The 16748-nt window shown below is 49.1% G+C and overlaps 1 protein-coding gene and 1 long non-coding RNA gene across 14 annotated transcripts in view; one reads left to right on the forward strand and one right to left on the reverse strand.

Annotated features, from left to right (window-relative positions):
* On the reverse strand, positions 1-9472 carry LOC139079408 (uncharacterized). Its single transcript, XR_011533026.1, has 3 exons — positions 9320-9472; positions 961-995; positions 1-454 (listed from the first exon to the last, which is right to left on the reverse strand). It is a non-coding gene; the product is annotated as an uncharacterized lncRNA (long non-coding RNA).
* SAMD4A (sterile alpha motif domain containing 4A) overlaps positions 8085-16748 on the forward strand; it is a 203428-nt gene continuing 194764 nt past the window's right edge. For 5 of the 13 annotated variants that reach the window (XR_011533017.1, XM_070594220.1, XM_070594229.1 and 2 more), the window contains exons 1-2: positions 8085-8226; positions 9361-9917. Coding sequence is in view for 11 of the 13 variants with exons in the window: in XM_070594220.1 (XP_070450321.1) it covers positions 9722-9917 (196 nt within the window). In the remaining 2 variants the exon portion in view is untranslated. Of the gene's footprint in view, positions 8227-8689; positions 8817-8998; positions 9247-9360; positions 9918-16748 lie in introns of those variants that run through there. The other 8 variants (XM_070594221.1, XM_070594230.1, XM_070594217.1 and 5 more) reach the window with 5 other exon arrangements.

The following is a 16748-nucleotide window of genomic DNA, read 5'->3' on the forward strand; positions in this document are numbered from 1 at the left end:
AAGTCGCCAAGTTTTTGTTTTTATTTTTCCAAATAAAGACATAAATAGCCAAATACCACTTACTACCACAGTGATTTAATATAAGACACTTTAATACCCCTAAAATAGGAAGAGCATAATCTCAGAGTGAAGTCCTTTAAGTTGAATACGTTTAGAGCAGTGAAAAAAAAACTCTTCTTGCTCATCTGGCTTTGCTGCAGTTTGGGTGAAAACACGCTCATGGACTGGGCACCAGGCCATGGACTGGGTCTCCAACTCTGCTGGAGAGTGTTTAAGTACAGGTCGGGGCACTGGGCCTGGGGTCTTTTGTGGCCCCTTCCAACCCTGAGACTCATTCCTTCCGCTCACAGGTACTGACTGTGAATTTCTGTGTGGTAGGTCTTTGAAGATACGGAGGTTCTAAGTGTGACTAAGGCAGACCCAGCCCCAGTCCTGTACTTGTAGAGCTTGAAATCTGTTATGGGCAGACAGATAGCAAAGAAGTAAATAGATGAATAAACGATGTAATTTCTGTTTGTGTTAAGTGCTACCATAAAGAAAGGGCCACTACTGGCAAGAGTGTGGTCTAAAAAGGCTCCTCTGAGAAGGTGACATTTGAGCTAAGACCTAAGGGAGGAGTCAGCCTTTTGAAGGGCTACATGCGGAGCCGGAAAGACACAATCCTCCAGGAATAGTAAGTGTAAAGGCCTTGAGAAAGGAAGGAGCTTGGCGCACTTGAGGAACTGAATGCAGGCCAGGGGGCTGCAGCATGCCAATGAGACTGCAAGGGGCCGCAGGCAGGCAGGGCCTATTTCCAGTGTGTCTGGGTGGGCGTCCACTGTACCACTGCGACACCCTTATCTCGGTGACAGAGACCGCTTGTCTAACTGCTGCAGCAGCTCACAGGGAAACAGAGGGGGAGGTTGTTTGGAGAGAGGCGTCTGGGTGTTTCCCCAGAAACATCCGAAGTGACAGACTTACCCTAGCAAATTCACCAGGGCTCTCCTTTTTGCAGGCTAAAAAAAGTAAAGAAAAAAGAATTAGTCCATCTTTCAGGGGCTGACATACTTTCAGCAAGCTTATGAGGTTTTGGCATCCATCCAGCACGCTACAGGATTAATTTACAGCGAGAACTCACACTGCCAGGGCGCCCAACGCATGCACACTCCCGCCAGCACATTTCCATCTGCAGACACTCCTTGTGGGAAGGCATCTTCCAATCAAATTCTCAGGACTGGAATGTGGGGACAAGGACACGCTGGGGTTGTACCCGAGTGCCACCGAGAAGAGAAAGGTGCTGTCTTCCGTGTGGAGAGGGCTCCGCGGGCACTGCAGAGGCACCCCCTCCACTCTTGCTGTGGCTGACTCCGCTGCTTCCACAGGCCATCCTTTCGCATGGCTTTGCACACCTGTGCCCTCGTGCTTGCCCAACTCTTCCGAGGTCGAGAATCACCAGAAGCTCTTGATAAAAATACAGACTTCCAGGCCGACCTCCAGAAGATTCTCTGTGGAAGATTTGGGTGAGGTGTGCAAAGATGGGTGGCTTCTCCCAGCAGTCCAGTGGATTCTTCTCAACAGTGTTTAGGAAACTCTACATTGAGGCTTTTCAGAGTTTTCCAACTCAGTGTTTTCCAAACCAGCCCAAGCACAAAATAACCTAGACCGTTTTCAAAGTATACAGATTCTCAAGCCTCAGCCCAAGTGAATCAAAATTACTGGGCAGGGGGCCAGGGAATCTGGATGTTTACTAAACACTCCAGGTGTGTCTTGGGACGGGGAAGTTCACCTGGGCCCTTTAAGGCTCTGATTGAGTACATCGACAGAGGAACTTGGGGCTCTGTGTTTTAAAACAAGCCCCCAGGTGATTCTGACATTCCAGGTTCACGGAACTCACTTTGAGAAACATTAAAGTTTGATATTACAATTCAAACCTTTGTTCTTAATGCCAAAGTGTTGACAGCATTTACGAATGAACTTGCACATCTCCCTACCTTTGCAAAGGCTGTTCACAAATCCCATCTCTGTGTTTTAAAACTTTTCTACCTAACTTTGTTTTTCAAATTTTTCTTAAACATACAGAGAATGTGAAAGGCTAGCCCACTGTACAGCCATTACACTCACCACCTGATGCATCGTCTGCCCCGTTTGCTTTACCTGCATGTCTGTGCAGGTGGTTTTTACTGAAGGATTTCAAAGAAACTTGCAGACATCTTGACCTCTCACCCAAACACCTCCTGTGAATATCCTTGAGAAACAACAAAAAAGGATTCTCCTCCGTAACCACAACACCATGATCACATCTAACAAACTAACAATAATCGCCTGATATCAGCTAATTCCAAGCCTTCCTTCAAAATTTCCCCAATCGCCCCCCAAACTTCTTTTATGGCTATTTTTTCCAAACCTGGATGTGATCAGGGAGGATGCACTGGGTATGGCTATGTGCCTTTTGTCTCTTTGAATCTGAAACAGTCCTCCCACCATTTTTTCCAGGCCAGTTGTCTTGGCGAACGTCTCTCTTTCTGGATTTGTCTGATTGTTTCCTCATGGGGTTGCACTGAACATTCAAACATTCCCATACAAATACACGTATGTCTGTATTTACAGTATATTTATAGAGAGACACAGGTTTGCTCTCTCCCACCCCACATAACCTCTTTTTCCCTCTCAAACTATCAAAATGTTCTAGTTAATAGAACATTTATTGAACACTTAGACTATATGCCTGGCACTTCTTTAAGAAATTTAAATGTATTAACTTATTGACGCCTCACAACAATGAGGTACGTTTGTTGCTGATGAAACTGAGGCAGAGAGTGGGAATTCATCAGTAAAAGGTCAAAGGGCAAGCAAGGATGGGCTGGGTTCCAAGAGTCTTGCTCTGGAACTGGCTTTCTTAACCACAAAAATGGAATCAGAGCACACACGTTATTCTCTGACTTTTTAAAAAAGGCTTATTTCTAGGCCAATACATATAAATTTGACTCATCCTTTTTAACCTCAACAATTTATTGTAAACATCAACATACAGAAAAGTTGGAAGAAGTGAATAGTGACCACCTACATACTCACCATCTAGATTCTACAATTAGCGTTCCGCCATATTTATCTTATCACATATTACTTTACTTACGTATCCCTCTATCCATCCATCATCTGTCATATTTTTGATGCAGTTTTTCCAAGTATGTCATATTTAAAAAATATGTATAAGATTGATGGTATGGAGGTTTGATAATTTACTCACCCATTCCTGTACAGGTTAAGTATTCTAGTGTTTTTTTTTTTTTAAAGATTTTATTTTTTCCTTTTTCTCCCCAAAGCCCCCCGGTACATAGTTGTGTATTCTTCGTTGTGGGTTCTTCTAGTTGTGGCATGTGGGACGCTGCCTCAGCGTGGTCTGATGAGCAGTGCCATGTCCACGCCCAGGATTGGAACTAACGAAACACTGGGCCGCCTGCAGCGGAGCGCGCAAACTTAACCACTCGGCCACGGGGCCAGCCCCTTGTATTCTACTGTTTTCTACTACAAACAACGCTGAAGTTAACATTCTTGTATTTATGCTTGTACTGCAGTATACTTTATAGTAATGATGCTTTTATGTCAGTAGGATAGAGTCCTAGAAATGGGATTACCAGCTTAAGGATATGACTAATTTAATAGGTACTGTGGGATCTCTTTTCACTAGCATACTGCCACTAGCAAAGTCTGGGAAGGCCTGCATTTCTTCTTGCTTTATCTTATGACTGCAAGGAGAAAGATGGACTGAAAATACTCCGACCTGAAGTTCTCAGGACGCTTTACTGACACAAACAATATCTAGACCTCCTGGCCCCAAGTGGATGCTATCAGTGTTTAAAATTTTGCTCATCTCTGTTGAAACTATTCATCCCATGAGCACCAAATCAGAAGGACCAGATACATAGCGTCTTTCTGAATTTTCTGGCAGAATTTCTGCCTCTTATGGTCTCTCTCAACACTGTGTGGCCATCCCCTAGACTCACCACGTATTGTGCCTTTTCATGCAGTGCGTGTGTGCCACCAGCATCCTTTGTGCTCCCCACCAGACACTGAGGAGACCCTGCTTCCTCTGCCACCTCTATATCCTCTGTTTGCCTGGTACAGTGACTTACCCTCGGTAAATACTTCTTGTTGAATGAATTAGGGAATGAAATGTGGGAGAGAAGTCCAGAGCAGCAGATAGTGGCCAAATGCTGGACCTTCTGTATTTCAGGCCAAAGAGCCTGGAACATATTCAACGTTGATTCAGAAACCACAGAAAGTGTCTGAGCTGGGAAGAGGAAAGACTATCACTGAGGTGGGGAGAGGCGGTGATGAGGCCAGGACAAGACCCAGGGAGGAAGCAAAACAGATTCATGAGCAGTTCTTGGGAGTCGAAGACTTCAGTTTTACAGAACAGTTTCTTTAGGATACTTTCTAAATTTAATTTTAGTTAGTGGTTCTGAGCTCATGCAGTGTTTTGTTTTAACTTTTTCACTTATGGTAGAAAAATTAGAAAATATAGACAAATGAGATAATAATTACGGAGGATTATTATCTTCTACCATACAGGGAAAATCAACAGTAGTTACCATTTGGGTGTAAATATTTTTACACCTTTTCCTATGCACATATATAATAAAATCTATATTTTAATGTATAATGGATATATGAAAATTTATAAATTTCTTTTATATTAAATTTAATATAACTGTATATTAAATTTTCCTTATAAATTATATATGTATGGGCTTTTATGTTAGATAGGAAGCACCGTCTATCTTTGACATTGTATCCTGATGACGTGACACAGAATAAACACTCAAAATATACTTATGGAATGATTGAATGAATGATAATTATTCACTGTCATTTACCTTTGTGTGGAGATTCTACATCTTTTACTAATTCATATGGCACATAACTAAAGATCACTTACTCTCATGTGTCTATATCCAATGCATCTCTTTTTCTTGGTTTCTTACTACTGCTAGAAGAAATATGAATTTAAAACACACAGTCATGGGCTCCTTGAGACGCCTTATTGATACAGACAACACCTAGACATCTTCTTAAGCAGTGATTTATAAACATGACACTGATTTATCTGGAATTAGTCATCGTTGAAACATTTGAGTTATTTGACCAAAAGTATTATTCACTGAGCAGACACCAATTTCTTCCCTTCCCAGATTCCAGGGAAGAGAAAAGCAAATAATGTTGAGAATGTTAACTGGCTTGATAATTTGATCTGATCTTTTATTCACACAGGAGTCTTGGTGGAGGCACCATTGCAGACGCAGTCCCTGCCCTCTGTGTACTTGCTGCCTACCCCGGAGCCTGGCACCAAGTAGGCGGGGAACAATAGGTGTTTTTCAAGTGAGTAAATAGGAATATAGTGAACATAGACATATTAATAATCTCCTTTCTCCCATTTTTAAATTCCTTTTCCAATCGATGTGGATATTTAGTGCTTGTTAGCCACTTTTTTCGTTTTTTCTTAAAGATTGGCCCTGAGCTAACATCTGTTGCCAATCTTCTTTTTTTCCTTCTTCTTCTCCCCAAAGCCCCCCAGTACATAGTTGCATACTCTAGTTGTGAGTGCCTCTGGTTCTGCATTTTGGGACGCCGCCTCAGCGTGGCCTGATGAGCGGTGCCTGTTCCGAGTCCGGGATCCGAATGCGGAAACCGTGTGACCCCTGGAAGCAGAGTGCGCGAACTTAACCACTCAGGCACAGCCCAGACCCTACAACACTTCTTAGCTATCCATAAGAACTGGGTACAGGTTCACAAAAAACTCCACACAATACAAAAACATCTATTTAGCTGATGGCATTGCTTTTCCTCCTTCCGAGTCCTGACTTCACTCTCTGTGAGGAACAGTGGAGCAGCCCCCAGCTGGGTTTTCCCTTCACTTCCTTTCCCATCAGAGAAAAGCCTAGAGGCAAGGGAAATCACGAGTATTGTAAACCCACAAAAACAAGGGGACTGGTCACTCATGTCATGCTCATCTTCGTATTTCTTAAAAATAGCTCAAAAATGAGCTCAGTCAAGACCTTTCTCTAGGTCAAGCGCTGCTGTAAGAACTACAATCTTCCAGTAGGTGGCAGTATTTCTTTTCCTCAGCATAAGTACGATTCTTGAAGATTTGCCTTCAGATTTGTTTTTTTTTTTTTACTTTTACTATTCGTTTAGTGAAGTGCAGGTGACAATAAACAAGTTAATGAAACCGACCTTTCTTTCACTTTCTTAAAAAGAAATCGCTCTTGGGAGCTTCTGCTTTGGCTGCAGTTGATCGCAAGGCACACACTTGCAAGCGTGGCAGGCGTGCCCGAACCCTCTCCCCTCTTCCTGACGGAAGTTGTGACTCAGGACAAGCTAATTGACAGCAGTGTCTTGGAGAAAATATGTCAAGCTTCTCTGCCTCCATAAAAACAAAACAAAACAAAAATCAAACACTGAGTCTAGAATTCTTGCTTTTAGGCCAAAATATTCATTAAATTTTGCAGGTGTCTTTCCTGGCTGGCTAATAATGAATTTTTAAAAAGTCATTCACACACCCTATTTTAATGGTAACACTTAAGTTTTTGCACCTCCACAAGACCTTTCAATTCCCCAACAGATGCTTAGGTGCTGTCACATGTCTGACACCAACTAAACGGTGCAGAAACTAGTTTTGAGGAAGGAAGGAAGCGAGGATTGAAATTCCAGGGACATATGCTGGAGTTGAAAGACGGAAGCGTTAATTAGTGGAATAATATCTCAGATACTTTATCTTCAAAAATACTGCCTTAGCGAGAGTAGGGAAAGCTGGGTCTGAGGCACGCGTTTCACCGATTTCTCAGAAGTACTTTCATAAATAACTCCTCGAGTTGCTGGAGAAAATGTTCGAAGGCTCAGTGTTTTCACTGAAAACACGGCGATTGCCTGGATTTGGTCAAGTCCGCCTGTGAATATTTAACTATTGTTAGAAGGTGCAGTGATTTTTAGGGTTTAGGGCATTTTAAACCACCCCTCTCCTTTCGAGACCAGCCGGGGCACCTTCCCGGCCCAGCTCGTCCCGCTCGGCGCCGGCGCCGCACGCCCCTCTCCTCTCGTCTCCCGCGCCGCGCGCGCCGCTGCAGCCCCTGCCCGGCCCGGCCCGGCCCGGCCTCGCGCAGCTCCAGGTCCAGGACCAGGCGGCCCGGCCCAGCGCTCAGACGCGCCGACAGGTGGCCTCGCCCGCCTCCGCTCCGGGCCCGAGCCGCAGCCCGCGCGCCAGACATAGCTCCGAGGCTGGCCCCCGAAGTCAGGCGGCTTCCCCGGGGACAGCGAGGGGCGCGGGGCCCGCGGGAGGCCGCCGACAGGAGCAAAGGGCGTCCCAGGCCCGACCCGGGCGTGCGGTGATCCGGCCGGGCACTTCTCGCGCTCCTCGGTCCAGCGCAGCCAGACGCCCGCCGCCTTGGCACGTCCAGCTCTGCGCACCGCCCCTCGGCCGCCTCCGCCCTTCGCGTCCGCGACCCCCGGTACCCGTCCACGCTCCCAGCGGCAGTGACCCCATGTCTCCAGCGCCCGCGGGCTAAGCCACTCTGCCACTCCCCGGTCCCAGTAGGGCCAAGGGGTCACCCGAGTCGGCGAACCCATTCCCAAGGGCGCGCGGCCGTGGCAGCACCGCCCCGCTCCAGCGTCCTCCAGCTCCCCTCCTGCCGGAGCTCCGGCGCTAGAGCGCCCCAGCCCCTCCAGGACACGCAGGCAGCAGCGGGAGGAACTCACTCGGACCCCTCCCCTTCCCCAAACTTCTTGCCTCCGCTGGGAGGTTCCTCCAACCCGACCCCTCTGCGCCATCCGGCTCCTCCCTCTCGACTCCCCTCCCCTTTTCTGGTCCCCACTTAGGAATCCGCCCCCCCACCCCCACCCCCTCCGCCAGCCGGGTCGGGGATCCTCCCCCGACTCCCCCCGCGTGCCGCCGCCGCCGCCCGGGTTCCTCTCCCCCCGCTCGGGCGCTCCCTGCCAAGCCCATGATGTAATGGTGTATGTTAATCAGTAGCATGTGGGGAGCTCCGGCTCGGGCGGCTCAGTCCTCCGCGAGCCGACACGGGAGGCGGCCGCAGCGGCGGCCCGGACCCGCAGCGCCGCACTCCCTCCGCGCCGCCCGCCCCGACGGCATGGCCCGCGGCCCGCGCTCCGGGCGCCCCCAACCTCGCTGAGAGCCGCCGCGGCCCCGAGCCGCGCGCGGGGCCCCCAGCCGCCAGGATGAGCCGCGTCGAGGTGAGCTCCCTTCCCTTCCGCCCCCCGCAGGGGACCTGCGGGCCACTGGGTCCCCTTCCCGAGGACTTCCCCCTTCTCTCGAGAAGTTCTGGGAGCCGGGAAGCGCGATGCTGGGAGCGAGCCGCTCCTCGAGGGCTGACCGGGCTCTCCTCTCGGCCGCGGGCGGCCATCGGGACAGGGATAGGACGGGGGGAGCCCCTGAAGCCGAACTTTCTTCTTTGCGGTCGTTGGGGGGCGTGTGCCCGCGGCGCAGTCCCAGCAGAGCCGCCCTGTCCGCCGGGGAAGCGGTGCCGCGGGCTCGGGCTGTCTCTGCGCTCGGCGTGCGCCGGGGCCGCGCCGCCCTCGGCCTGGGACTCGCAGGCGCTGGGCCGGACAGACCCGTCCGTAGGCGGCGGCAGCGGGGGCAGGATGCCTAGAGCACACATGCGCCTCACACACACACACACACACACACGCACGCACACGCACGCACACATCTGATCGCTCAGGCGGAGCAGGCCTTCCGAGACCGCCCGGGGTGGGCTGGAGCGGCGCGGCGCGGGGGAGCCGGGGCTCCGCTGCGCCTCCGCCCGCTGGGCGCGGAGCTTTGGGTGGGGAGAGTTTATTTTTGTCTCGATCTGCTGCCGCGGCTGCTCACGGCCTAAATCCAGAGGGGCGCCTGGCGGTGGAGATGCTGGCTGTTGCTGTAGATGGAGCTGCAGCCACTCGGCTGCTTCTCCGGGAGGAGGAGGAGGAGGAGGAGGAAGGAACTGAGGCTGCCGCTGCCTCCGCCTCTGCTTTGCATTAGCCCCCACCCCCACCCCCGCGCCCCCCGCAGCCGCATTGCAAGTTTTCTGCGCGGGATTTGTTGCTGGCGCTGGCGTTCTCGGCACAGCCCCTGAGGCCACCCCGGGTTGGGGGTGTGGGGAGTATCAGCCGTTCGCGGCGGCAGCAACAGGAAGCCGTGGGGTCTCCTCCAGCACCTGGGAAGGAGACTTCTTGCCATTCCCAGAACAGGAATAGCTCCTCTCCGGCATCCAGGTGCAGAGGGGGCGGCCGGAATTGGGGGGCCCAGCCCCCCGCCCTTGGGATGCGCCCGTCTCCGGCGCGCTACCTCGTAGCCGAGGTCTCACTGCAGCCTCTCTCTCCTTCCAGTGGTGATCGCCCTCGGGAATGCGGGTGTGAAGGAAGAGACCCGGGACGCCGGAAATCACCATCCCGAAGCCGAGAAGGGGGAAGAGCATTCTCGATTCAGTTTGTGTGGCTTCTGGGGAGTTTTAAAAAAATCGTTATTTTTTAAGAAAGAAACATTTCCGCGCTACTGTCTGTCATCGCCTCTGGGGAAATCAGCCAGAACCGCGGGACCGTAACTGAACGGACGGCAGGGGCAGGAGCCGAGGCCGAACCTGCAGCGCGCGGCGCCGGGCCGCCTGGGGCTGCGGCGCCGCCGAACTTTGGGGAGGGCGGGCCAGGCCGGGCGAGAGGGGCTCCGTAGACCGAGGGCCGCCCCCTAACCATGATGTTTCGCGACCAGGTCGGGGTGCTGGCGGGCTGGTTTAAGGGCTGGAACGAGTGCGAGCAGACCGTGGCGCTGCTGTCGCTGCTCAAGCGCGTGAGCCAGACCCAGGCCCGCTTCCTCCAGCTCTGCCTGGAGCACTCGCTGGCCGACTGCGCCGAGCTGCACGTCCTCGAGGGCGAGGCCAACAGCCCCGGTAAGTCCCGCCTCCCCCCCCCCCCCCCCCCCCCCCGCCGCCCTGCCCGGCCGGCCCCGCCGCCGCCGCCCGGGGACCGGCCCTGGGCAGCCCCAGCGCCCCGCCCCGCGCCCGCCGCCGCCCACCCCGCGGGCCGCCTCGGTGTTTTGCCCACTGTCACCTCCTTCGGGCCGTTCCGTGTGGTAACTACGGTAGCCTGAATGATTGATTTTCTCTCATGCAGTTTCCTGGGGAATAAGTCAGTCAGGTCACGTAGAGTCTGGATTTTTCTGGGCTTTTGCTTTTTCTTCATTTGGGCATCGTGGCTCTCTGAATTTCAGCTACACGTGAAGCAGCCCAGGTCTGCCTTTCAGAAGCCAAGCTTTGATTAGGCTGTGGGAAGAATACATGAAAATCCATCTATTATTCGTTTTTCCCCACGGATAATCCAGTTTTAGAATAATATGTAGGTGACGCTACAGACTACTGAAGGGGTATTTGCGGTTCCGAGACTCCGTGGTTGTCCTTGTCTGTCACGACGTGATTCGTGTTGATATGCATCTTGTAGAAAGGGTGTCCTAGAGAGCAGGCATGAATGGGGGTCCTTCATGCTTTTTGTTAGGAAACTTCACTGAATATAACAGAATTGTTTCACATTACCGTGCTAGCGTTTACAGACACGTCGACTAGTGTAGAAAGGGAACAGACGCAAAAGGTTCAGCAGTTTGCTATTGGCCAGCATGGCTGGTGACAGACTGAGAGAATGTCCTGGGGTTGCAGGGGGTGGGGTGAGGATGGGGGCTGGGGGGAGGGCCTGTTGGTTGTAATTTTGGATGGGGGAAATTCTTATTTCGTGCTGCAGCGGGAGGGTGAACAGAGCCCCCAGCGTTTACGCAGAGAAAAGATCGCCCGGTCCCCTCCAGCTGTTTCCTGGTAGAGCCGCCAGCCTGCAAGGCTCAGCAGAGGTCTGCCCTGGTGTTTGATGGCAAGGTCCCGTCCAGGGCAGCAGGGCCTGGAGACACGAAGTGAGTGTGCCATGAGGGCAGCGAGAGGAAAGCTGGCCTGCTCACTTCTCCCTGGAGTGGTGCTCATGATGCTGAAAACACTAGGATGGGATGTTCCCATATATAGCATCATTGGCTGGAAGTGACCGCTGGAAATCCTCGCAGTCCTTTTCCTGACCAGACAGGACTGCACCCAGAGGATCCTGTGCTGCCAAGTATGGAAGGCCGTGCTGAGGGAATCCCACAGGCCCACGGGGAGTCAGTCGGAGCCTGAAAGCTCACTTCCTTACTTAAAGGGCCCTTTGCCTTCATTTCTACCTTTATAGCTGAAGGGCCAGCCTCCTTCATAAGAGTGCGGAAGCGTAACTGGGATGACCGATGGTCCACCTTCTTACTTCCGTCCTTAATGTGACGGCGTAGCCTGGTTCACCTGCTTCATTTTGCCTTCTCAGGTTTGACAAACAAGGTTTATATAAATGTTTGCATTTTATAGAATGCAGAGGACTTAAGTACAGTAGTTTATGTTGAATGCTTGACTTCAGCGCTTGTAGGGATTGTTTAAAATAATGATGACTAATCTTTAGGTTACTCAAATGTTAGAGCAGCGTTTTTTCACTGTGAGTAAAGGAGAAGACTTTTCCCAGTATGGCAGCAGTTTAGTAAGTGAAGAAATTAAATGTATGGTGTTAAAAACACGTTGTTTACTTTAAAGATCTTGTAATTTAGTAAATCAAGAAAAAAACCGCACTTCTGTATGTTTTTAAAAGTCATTTGGTAATTTTTTCCCCCCCAAAATTTTCTTACTTGCGTAAGATACCTACCCGTTCGTGCTGCTAAATGCTGTAGATGTACGAAATCCAGAACCACTGTGAAAGAAAGGTACGGACCGTTTCAGTCTTTCAACCTGGACATTTGCTTCCTTGGAAACCTTTGTGCTTGTTTTGTTGTGTGGCCAGGACAGAAATTCATTAGTGAGGTCGTGTGATGGTTTGGTTTCCTTCTGCCGTATGGGGATCCTAAAGAGCTCAAGGCGTCCGAGCCTGCCTGAGCCTGCAGCGCTGCTCTCCTGTGTGTCTGGAACCTAAGCCGAGAACCCGGAAAGGGGCGGAAATGCCCGCTCAGCAACCTGAATAGGTGGCATAAAGTCTGGGAGAACACTTCAGACCGGCTCTCAGAACATACTCACTCTTATTGCAGACAACAATCCTAACGTATTTTTAGTTTGAAAAATAATCCACAGCATATGAGGAAGAGCACATTCAGAATGGGGGGAGGGGCTGCTGTCACCAGTAGCGAAAAGTCACCGATGACGGCTTGACAACCAGGAAAGAGACAGAAAAATCGTGACTTTAGACAGAAAAATTGGGAGTAAAACCCATGAGGGTTTGGAAATGTTAGGGTAGGAACCCTCAGTTGAGCCCACAGGTGTTACTTTATAACAACATAAAGCAATGACGGCTGTTTACCATCAATGAGAGTGAACTGCCCTGAATTATACGGTTTTAAATATGCTCTTTGCAAAGAGAAGGAAAGATGCCATAAACTTTGGAAATGTTGACCTCGAGATCACTGACCGCCACAGCTGTTCTGGTGTGAAGCCCCACTGCCTCGGAAACCTGGGCTGTGTGGGGTGACGCCCGCTGGCTGCTGAGGTTGCCCACATCCAAATCAGCGTGTCTCCTTTATTTTGTCATCACCAATTAAACTAACACATGTATTTCTTCTGGTGTTGAGAGATTTTAAATCTTGGTAAGTGGGAACCAAATTCGTATCTGGAGTTTGATCTCAGTATAATAAAAAATATAATTAGTATTAGTATGAACGTGGCTCTGTTTTCTCTGGTACTAACTTTAGATGGAGAGAGAATTCTTCACATTAAACATGGTTTCTTTCAGATCCGTGGGATGTATTTGGTACTTTCTGACGTTCTTTCTTTTCATTCTCTTGAATGAATTTAGCGTTTATTGAGAACCTGGTGGGTCACTGGTTCATCCTTTGCCCCAGGTTCATGGTCATCTGAAATCCAGAGAAAACAGTTGAGTCAGTCCCTGTGGATTTATCGCCTGTTTGTTTCCCTCCAGGTTTGGTCGTGACCAGCTCTCTAAGTGGAGGCTGGTTTCCAGAACCTTCGTAACCTTAGATAGGTGCCCTTCAGCCACAGCCCAGGTTAACGTTGAGACTTGGGGCCAGTCTCAGTTTGTCGATGACTGTTTCTAGGGCTTGCAGGTCATGTAATACTTAAAAATGGCAAAAATGGAACCCACTGACTTTACCTGCAGTTCCCCAAAGAAAAATAGGTTGTGTGGCATTGTTTATTTATGATGTTTGTCATGTGGACTTGAAATATATTTTCCAATGGAAACAGTGTAATAAGTGGAGATTTGCAAGTGAATCCACAAAGACTTATTAACTCACAAAACAGTGTGTATTCTGTGGGGAAATTGCATATGTTTGTAGTAAATAAAGGGCAGAAAGATTGTTGCTTTACTTATAATTAAATACAAGAGAAAGGATTATTGGAAATGGTGGTGCTTGACACAAAACTAATTGTGGAAATTGAAAAAGACTTGTGGGCGTATTTATTCTCATCGGAGGGTAAGGATTTTGGTTCTGTGATTGTTATGGTCTTTAGGTTTCCATAGTGTAGGTGTGCTATACCCCGAGATGCTTTTTTAGATCACAAATGGCGTGAAAGGAAAGCAGAAGGATAGAGGTTTTCCTGATGATACTGGCTAAGATCTTGTTTGTAGTTCTTTCTTTCATTTATTCATTCAACGTACATTCTCTGACTGCCTGCTATTTTCCTGGCCCTGTGTTAGGCAGTGGGAATACAAAGGTAACTTCTTATGTTCCAGTGTCTGGTTCATAGATACTCAGTGTTGGGTAAATGACTAATACAATATCATAGGTACTGAAGCATAGATATGGGGGAAAGAAGGGTCAGAGGAGGGGTTCCAGGAGCACTGTGAACCTAGCAGCTAATTGCCTGGGGGAGTCAGGGAGGACTTCACTGAAGAGGAGATATGTTTCGAGTTGAGTTTTGAAGGATGAGTAGGAGTTGGTTCAATATGTAAAAAGGATTGTAGAGAGCAGGCATGAAGACATTTTCTAAGCAGACAGGATAGCATTTATAAAAATGTTGCCTCTGGGAAGGCCTAGTTGTGTGCAGGAAATAGTGAGTTCAGAGTGACGGGAAGAGTGTAGAATGTTGAGCTCTAAGAGGCATAAGTTGAAACAGAAGCTATGGGTCTGCAGGACTTGGCCAGCTAAGGCATTTGGACTTAATCCTGCAGAGGTGATAGAAAACCCAATAAGACTTTTGGGAAAGGAATTAAAAGATGAAAGGTATGGGGCCAGCCCTGTGTTCAGCATGCTCCACTTCGGCGGCCAGGTTCACAGGTTTGGATCCCCGGCGCAGACCTACACTGCTTATCAAGCCATGCTGTAGCAGCGTCCCACATACAAAATAGAGGAAGATGGGCCCAGATGTTAGCTCAGGGCCACTCTTCCTCACCAAAAAGAAGCGGGGGGAAGATGAAAGTTGTGTGTGTTTGTATGCTTTGGGGAAAGAGCTTTCCAATATATGCATGCTCCTCTGAGAAGCAAAAATAGGAGGTCAGGCAGTTTGGTTCAGACAGTTTCCATTTTGGCCACCTGGTGTCATCATCAGCTCAGGGCAGCTTTGTTGCTGTCAGCATTGCTATATAGGGGAGAAAAGAGGATTGAGAAAGAGAGGAAAAGAAGGTATTGTCCAGGTGACCATTTATTTACATCCATGAGAGGGTATATGTCATAGAGGATTTTTAGAGTATAGATTTCCAATCTTTGTTTTTTATTTCTTCTTCTCCCCGACCCTTCCCCTCCCCCCCGCCCCCCCCGCCCCCCCCCCGCCCCTGGTACATAGTTGTAGGTCCCTCTGGTTGTGCTGTGTGGGACGCCGCCTCAGCATGGCTTGTGAGTGGTGCTAGGTCTGTGCTCAGGATCTGAACCAGCAAAACCCTGGGCTGCCGACATGGAGTGCACAAATGCAACCACTTGGCCACAGGGCCCGCCCCTAGAGTACAGATTTTGAAATCAGTCAGATTGGGCCAGTCAGTTAATTTCTGAGCCTCAGTTTTGTCATCTGTAAAATGGAGCTAATAAAACCTCGTTATTGTCCAGAAGCTACTTCTTAATAATCCAGTGAGGACCTATTCTATCCACCAGGTTTGAATTTGCCTCTGATTAATAGGGAATTTATACAAATAGTGTTTTGCTAAATGATATGAAATCTTTTTATTTAAAGGATTATCAAGAAGAGATTGGAGATGACTTGGAAGCCTGAAAAGATCTGTGTCTACTTTGCTGCACCTTCTACATTTGGCTTTTTGTTCTACTGTCTGTTAGGTTGGGTCCTAAGAAAATGTGGCACTGACCCAGTTTCCCCAAATAACTTGTCAACACTTTTTTCCCTTCATTTGGTGCATGTGAAAAGAAGAAATGATCTTGTCGAATGAAATATACAGGAGCTTTATGTCTGAAGCACGTTTCCCGTAGGTGACGTAATTTTCTTCGGGTGGTTCTGGGAGGACGGGTAGCGGGTCACAGACGCTGGTGCTCTTTGTTAGGAATAAGGTGGGTTTGGTTGCTTAGCTTGGGTGCTCACGGCCTTCAGCCTCTGAGTAGGTGTTATAAACAGGTCCCATGAAAGCAGGTAAAAGGCAGACACACTCGACAGCTGTCAAGTGGGCTTGTTTATGTTTAAACAAACCAAGGAGGGTGAGATGAGGCTCGGAAGGGCTGAGAAGTAACGGCAAGCTCCCGTGCATCCTGCGGAAGTGTAGGATCCTTCTCATCCTTCTGAAGAGAACTGACAACAGCAGACGAGAGAAAATACCACTCCTCGTTGACCTGAGAAGTTGGGAGGTTTTCCTCCCTGAGTGTAAATCATTTGCTAGGGAAGATGTGGTGCTCATGTAAATCTTTTTTCTTTTTAAAATATAATTGCTACTTTGAGTTTTTAGCCTGTTCCTTCCTTTCCATCCCTCCTCATCCTTCCTTCCAAGGCCATACTGCGTTCATCCAATTCACCTAGGTTAAGATGCAGAGTCAGGAGTCTCCTCTGAGCTGCTCTTTGCTCCTGTGGAGCCGCCTGAGGCGGGAATCTCCCTCGGAAAGCAGAAATTTCAGAGCAGGAGCCAAGCTTTCTCTCAGTTAGCCAGTCAGGGCCTGGGCCTTGCTCTGAAGCCTGCCCCCCGAGAGCTGGCTTGGAGTTTGGAGGAATGAGCCTGCTTTTACGTAGGAGCATGTCACTCCTTGGGCCTCATAAGCTAGATCTAGGCTTTTGTTCCCACTCTGTGTATCAACATTTTAATACAGTTTTCTTTGTCTTGGTTTACTAGGAAAAAAAATCAAGCACATGATTCAGTGTTTTCTTTTACACAATGAATAATACCGTCAAAGTTACCTGGCAAAGGGTATCCAGTTAGAAACTGTGGGACCACGTTCCTCAGTACCTGTTAATTCACCAAGTACTGCAGCGGAGAGCTGGGTGCCGTGTCACCAGGTGAAGTAGGTGTAATGTTTCCTCTCAAGGAGCTTACACTCGAGTGATGGAGGTAAAACAAACATCTCTATCTATCTATTACCTATCTGTAGAGTCGTGTCGCTTAACTATGGGGATATGTTGTGAGAGATGTGTCCTTACGTGATTTTGTCGTTGTGCGAACTTTATAGCGTGTACTTACACAAACCTAGATGGTATAGACTACTACACACCTAGGCTGTATGGTCCTGATCTTATGGGACCACTGTCGTATACTTGGTCGGTCGTTGACCGAAACGTTGTTACTCAGTACATGACTGTATA

The sequence above is a fragment of the Equus przewalskii genome, chromosome 25 (genome assembly GCF_037783145.1).
Source record: "Equus przewalskii isolate Varuska chromosome 25, EquPr2, whole genome shotgun sequence".
NCBI lineage: Eukaryota > Metazoa > Chordata > Mammalia > Perissodactyla > Equidae > Equus > Equus przewalskii.